This window comes from Neomonachus schauinslandi, chromosome 5 (genome assembly GCF_002201575.2).
Source record: "Neomonachus schauinslandi chromosome 5, ASM220157v2, whole genome shotgun sequence".
Classification (NCBI taxonomy): Eukaryota; Metazoa; Chordata; class Mammalia; order Carnivora; family Phocidae; genus Neomonachus; species Neomonachus schauinslandi.
Window position 1 is genome coordinate 170,638,147 of NC_058407.1, and position 6,720 is coordinate 170,644,866.

The 6,720-nt window shown below is 48.6% G+C and overlaps 1 protein-coding gene across 1 annotated transcript in view; it reads left to right on the plus strand.

Moving 5' to 3' along the window:
* Positions 1-6,108, plus strand: part of SMURF1 (SMAD specific E3 ubiquitin protein ligase 1) — a 31,691-nt gene extending 25,583 nt beyond the window's left edge. The window contains exons 16-17 of the mRNA XM_044915171.1: positions 471-555; positions 2,839-6,108. Coding sequence (XP_044771106.1) covers positions 471-555; positions 2,839-2,938 — 185 coding nt within the window. The 3' untranslated portion in view covers positions 2,939-6,108. The remainder of the gene's footprint in view (positions 1-470; positions 556-2,838) is intronic.
* Positions 6,109-6,720: the final 612 nt, after the last annotated feature.

A 6,720-nucleotide genomic window follows, 5' to 3' on the forward strand; every position in this document is an offset into this window, starting at 1 on the left:
TCCCAGGTGTTTGTCTTTTTCTCTTCCCATCGTACCTCTGCCTGGGGAGATTTCGTGACCCTGTATCTTGCTTTTGTTATAACTCTGCTGCCTCTGCCAGGAGTGGGTCTGCTTGCTAAAAATTTGTTAAAAAAAAATAACAAAAACACAACAACAAAAAACACATCACTGGTGGTTTAGGGATTTTTACCCTTCAGATACCCCCACTTGAGTGAGGGAGGAGACAGGAGGAGAGTGCTCACCAGTCTTCGCTCTGCCCCTGTGGTTCTTTCTCTAGAATGTCTCGTATAGGTCCCTGGATGGCCACTGTCAGCATACGCTAAGCCAGGTGGAGGCTCATGCTACCTCGTGAAGTCCGTGTGTGACCCTCCGGCAGGACGGCCCGCCTGGGCACAGGGCTGAGGGTGTGGTTGGCAGTGGGGCCTGGGCCCTGCCTCTGACGTGCATTAACTAGAATGTTTTCTCGTAAGGTTCTACAGGCGCAGCAGGGCCCCGGCTCTTCACCATCCACCTGATCGACGCCAACACAGACAACCTTCCGAAGGCCCACACCTGGTAAGGCCCGTCCCCTGGGAGCCTGTCTCCACGATGTGCCGCCCTTCGCGGGGCTCGTCTAAGCTCTTTTCTTCTGTGGAGCACTCTGCTTCCCTTATCAGCATCCCAGGACCACTGGCGATGGCCCCGGTGGCCGATGGAACAAGCACTCGGCCGTGGGTCACAGGAGGGTTATCAGACGTCTGTTGTGAAACCACTTGTGTTGTGAGATGGGATTCGTGTTGGCTGGCGCTCCAGCAGCTCCAGTCTTACCTTCACTGGGTCTTGCATGTGCGTGCGTGAGCACACGTCCCTCTCAGTAGGAAAACTAGTTTTTAAATTTTATTTTATTTTTTAGAGAGCGCATGTGTGTGTATGCACGAGTGGTGGGGAGGGGCAGAGGGAGAATCTTAAGCAGGCTCCATGGTCAGTGCGACATGGGGCTCGGTCTCACGACCCTGAGATCGTGGCCTGAGCTGAAATCAAGAGTTGGATGCTCAACCAACCAAGCCACCCAGGCACCCCAAAAACTATGGTTTTTATTTATTTCTTTTATTTTAAAGACTTAATTTAGAGAGAGCATGCGCGAAAGCAGCGGGAGAGAAAGAGGGAGAGAGAAACCCAAGCAGACTCTGCAGTGAGCTCAGAGTCGGACACGGGGCTTGATCCCATGACCCTGAGATCACGACCTGAGCCGAAACCAAGAGTCAGACGCTTAACCAACTGTGCCACCCAGATGCCCCAAAACTGTAGGTTTTAATCTGGAGTTACTAGTTCACTTCCTAAGACTCCATTTTCCTCCTTGGAACTTAAGTCTGTGATGATGCATCTTGTGTACTGAAAAATATTTCTTCCCCAAATTTTAACTTAAATAATAACCATAGCAGATTATTTGTGGTTTAAAAATCAAGTTAGTTACGTACACTTTGTCTCAGAAACCATGTATCGAAAAGACCAGCATGTATAGTTCAGGAGAGCCAGGTCCTGGTCATCCAGCTACATCGGGGTGTAACAGAAGGCTCCTGATTGAGAGCCCAGGGGTGTGGCTTCAAATGTTTGCACGGTCCCAAGGCAATGGGGAGGCTACAGCGCCTCGCCCAGCGTGGCCGTCACAGAAACCACGCCGTGTTGATGCTGGGCAGCTCCTTTCCTCCCCATAAGACTCTGTCCTTTCATAGTTTGGTGTCTAGAGTAAAACAGATGTGAGAGGTGCCCTCTGATGCTAAAGCCCCCCGCCAAGACTGTCACACCATTCAGCCCAATTCTTTCTTGAGAAAAACCATCCTTAATTGCTTAACCCCTTGTAATTTAGTAAGTCACTCTATGGCCTCTCTGTCAGAATTCTATATTTTTTTGTTAGTAGAGAATATCCTTCTTAGAGGGTATTTTTTTTAATTTATTTTTTATTTTATTTTATTTTTTTTTAAGATTTTATTTATTTATCTGAGAGAGAGAGAATGAGAGAGAGAACACGAGAGGAGAGAGGTTCAGAGGCAGAAGCAGACTCCCCGCTGAGCAGGGAGCCCGATGCGGGACTCGATCCTGGGACTCCAGGATCATGACCTGAGCCGAAGGCAGTCGCTTAACCAACTGAGCCACCCAGGTGCCCCGAGGGTATTTTTTTTTTTTTAAATACAACAGTAGAAATGAATTTCCCCAGGGAAATGTTGATTCATTTCATCACTCATTTCATCTATTGATTTCGTTTCAGTGTCAGGGATTTGACATTTTATTAGTTTTGAGATACAGCTTGTTTTTGCAAGAAATATTCCAGACTGCCCTGTTTGGTCTCAGATCAAGTCACGGTGGATCAGCTAGACATGCCGTATAAATTGTTAGTGGTGATCTGACTGCCGGCCGGTCTGGATTACAGTGCTCTCTGCAAAGGTGGTATTCCTCGTACCGAGAAATAATTTCTCCCAAAGACAACAAACAAAACAAGCTGAGAGCTCTGTCCTCATATAACCAGGAAATAGTAATTGGTTTAATTTTGGTTTTCAAGATCTTAGGGTCTATGTTGTTGTGTGTTCGATGAAAAAATCTCTGCTTTCAAAGCAGACGAGGACTAGGGGTGGGGGGAGAGTAGAAAACTTACCTCCACCTCTTTATCCCAACAAAGCGATGAGATGCTTTCCCGTCTCGGCTCCGTCCTGCCTATCTACGTGTGTGTGTGTGTGCGCGCTCTCTCTCTCTGCTGGCTCGGGGCCACAAATACACTGCTCCCGCCTGTCCTTGTCCTTGAAGCAGGTCCTACATCCGGATCACCCCCAGCAGTGACTCTCTCGCTCTTTTGTCCTGTTCCAGCTTTAATCGGATTGACATTCCACCTTATGAATCGTATGAGAAGCTCTATGAGAAGCTGCTGACGGCCGTGGAGGAGACTTGTGGCTTTGCTGTGGAGTGAAGAGCAACCAAAGGCAACAGATTCTAGCTCATGACCACCAGACCAAAAGCAAGCTTTCTGTGTGCCTCCTACGCAGCTGGCTGAGGCCTGGGAACCCCAGATCACTGGAGGGAAAGAGTTGTCTCCCCTCCTTTTGGGGAGGGGGGTAGGGGGACTTTGGTTGGTGGCTCCCACCCATACTTTCCTCCTTTATGACAGTACTCCCACCCCCTTCCATCACCCATCCAATAAAATGCAGCCAGGTTTAGCATTTGGCTTCGGTCACACAGGATATTCCGTTCTGACTGGAACCCATATGGTGATCGGCTCACTGCCCTGTGGTCTTTATAGGGGGATCAGCCCACAAGTTCTGGAACTGAGCTTGGCTTACTGAGGCTTTGTAACTGGTAGCTCTCCTAGCTATTCTGTGTCAGAACGGTCCCGAGGCCCCTTTTCAAGTTCAGCAGCTCAAATTCCAGTCTCATCCTAGCAGCCTGTTCCAGGTAGCAGATGAATTTCTAACTGAAAAATAACCATATTGTCTAGGGGAAGTCCGCCGCAGCGGGAAGCCCGCATCAAAAGCGTGCTTCCCTTTTGGAAAAGTAAAGCGACCGGGGCCCGGGGTATGTTTCAGGGTATGCTGGCTGAAAAATTTGTTCTGCATAGAGAAAACTGATCTTTCCTTTTAAGAGTCCCTTTGCCACGTTATCTATCTAATTCGAGATATTTTTCCAGTGAAAATACCACATATCAGAGCTTATAAAAGAACAGACCAAACCAGCCTCAGATCCACGCAGCCAGTCCCGGGTTGGGGCTCCCGCACCACCTCTGTGTCGGCTGGGTCACTGGATACTAACAAAGTGTCGTGTGGAACTTGCTGAGAGCTGAACTAACAAAAGAAGAGCCTGTTCTAGCTGCTGGCCTGGTGCGGACTCGCCTCAAAGGGAGAGGGGGAGTGGATAACCTCATTGACTTAACCCCCCCTTTTTACTGTTAAATGCAAACCTGACAGTGTGGGGGGGGGCAGGGACACAGTTCCACTCTGGCTCACGCTGGTCATCTTCCGAGTGTAAGAGGGCAACACTAACAGTCACCGCTCGCTTCACTCACCCAAACATCTTCACATGCTGAGCGAGGCCAAAGCCGGCCTGGACCCCCAGTTTCTAACACCACTTTCCAGTTTGCACACGATGTTCAAGCAGTATTTTAACAAGGTGGTTTGAGTGGAGATTGACTTCCGTGAAGGGCGGCAGCGGCAAATTGTCCTGTTTGGTTTTTGTTGTTTTTGTTTTGGGGGGCAAGTGTGGGGTAATTCCTTAGCAAGACACTTCACTGTTGAAACTTGGCTGTTGGTTTTGGAGTTAGGCGTTGGTATCCAGCTGTGGGTCTGAGAGGGGTTTGGAAGGAGCTTTTTGGACGACTCTCTTTTTGTTACTAACACCTTTGGACTGTGGTGGGTTTGGAGGCCTGCGTACCCTTCGTACCCTTCTCATCTTGCTGTGGTTCTTCGGTCGGCCCTGAAGCAGTCTGTGGCTTACGTGAGCAGCTCCGGGAGCTCTTGGGAGATAGACCCCCCCTTTGGAACAAGAGGCCTGCCTGGTTTGGGGGGCATGGGTTGCTGGCTGGGGGTTCCAAGAGTTGCGAGAGAGCGCACTTCTGGGCTACGTATGGAGGTCCCAGGATAGAGGGGATGTCCGGTGTGACTAGCTGCAGAAGGAAAATTAAATCCAATCAGGAAGTCCAGGCTGCATCGTGGGCTTGGTCTTTCAGAAGTTCTGCCTTGCCCCAGTTGGGCTTATCTTGTGTCTCGTTTACCATGATCCTTGTGAGGGCATTCTAGAAGCTGGCTCCCCCTGACTCTCTAGTCCTCCCTCGTAATCTTCCTCTGGGAAGAGTGAGGAAATGTCAACTACAGACCTGCCCCCAGATCGGCCTCCTCTCGAAGGCGAACCTCAACAGTGTGAGGAGGAGACCTCCACGGGAGAGCTGAGAACACCTCCAGGCTGAGGTGGGAAGGAGCACTAATTCTTCTGTGGGGTTGGCCAAAATCTGCAGGAGTTAGTGAGGAGACGAGGGCCCAGCGGGAGTGTTGAGTTTGGCTCCGTTAAGACAATCTTCCTGCTGTTGGGAGAAACGGGAGCAATCCTTAGAAAGCGTACCTGCCGGCCCCAGGCTGCTCGCGCGTGTCCGGGTCAGCTCCGCAAGTCTTTCCTGTCTTGTAAGGCTGGGGTCTCTGCTTTTCTCCTCCCACTTGCATGTGGGCCCCCTCATCAGCTGTGTGTCACAGTGGAGCCTGAAAGAGCGGAACGTTCCAGAGCCCTGGCTGACTCTCACCAAATGGGCCTGTCAGTGGCATTGCATTTCTAGAACCTTCACTGTTAACAGTGGATTGGGCCGCCCAAAGAGGAGTGTGGCAGACAATTGGTAAAATTTGGGTCCGTGTGGACCCCGTTTCCCACGAGCTCTCGTTCGTCGCCCTCTGCGGTGGTCCCCGACCGCCCACCTGTCCCCCTCCCCTCACCTCTTTGCCCAGAAGCTTCAGGGGCCCAACTTCCAGGCTTGCCCTCACCAGCGGTCATCAGCCGACCCTCAGGGATGTAGCAAACCACCACTCTGCCAATGCTGTAGGTAGGAAAAACAAAGGGGCTGCTTGGGGGACAGGAGGGACAGGTCTCTTCGGAGGGGAGTCTGCCCACCAGGTGGATTGTGTTCCCTAAGCTTGCTCGGCTGCATGGTCCCAATTCAGGTGAGGTGGTCCTCAAACCTGAGCTGCCGGGAATGGCCTTCTGCAGAGAAAACACCCTGCCCCCCAGCCCCGTCTGCAGCCAGGTGTGGGCCGCACGGCAGCCTTCCCGAAACATAGTATGAATTTTTAAAATTTGTTTATTTTTGTTTCTCAACCACTTTATAATGTATTTTTTAATTTATTTTGTAATGTCTTGTTTTTAAGTATTGCTGCTATCGTTGTTATTCTTCCCACTGTTTTTATTCCTGATTTATTTTGTGAAAATTGTACACTAATGTTCTGTTTTATGTCAAAATCAAAAGTATTTAAAGAAATACTAGTTCTATTTAATGTGGTTATGGAACCAGCTGGAAACACACAACAAACAGTGATTGTACAGCAGGCTGGACCCGGGAGGTCAGGTTCATTTTGTTACATATGCAATAAACTCACGACTTTACATTTTTTTGGCGTCTGATATTTTGGTGTGGAAATGAGATTTTTTTTTTTTTAATCCCACAAAAAAGAAAGGCAATGGTTTGAAATACTGGCAAGGGGCCTTCTAAGGAAAAAGGACAAACTTTAGAACTGTAGAAGGGACTAATAAAAACATGGCAGTTGAAAGTGCTCTGTATCAAGCAAAAACTTGTGGGATTGAGAAAGTTTTGAATCTCTTATTTTTTCCTTCCTAATTTGGATGCTTTTTCTTTCTTTTTCTTGTATAATTGCTCCGGCTATGACTTTCAGTTCAATACACGTAGTGAAGGTGGACATGCGGTCTTGTTCCTGATCTTAGAGGACAAACAGTCTTTTACCTTTGAGTATGATGTTAGTTGTGGGGTATTTCATGTGTGCCTTTCACTGTGTTGAGGTATTTTCCTACTATTGCTGGTTTGTTGAGTGTTTTTATCATGAAAAAGTATTGAATTTTGTCAAAATGATTTTGCTGTGTCAACTGAGATAATCATTTATTTTCCCTTTCATTCTGTTAATATGGCGAATTACATCGATTGATTTTTATGTACTGAGTGATCCTTGCATTTCGGGAATCCAACTTCGTCGTGATGTGTATAATCCT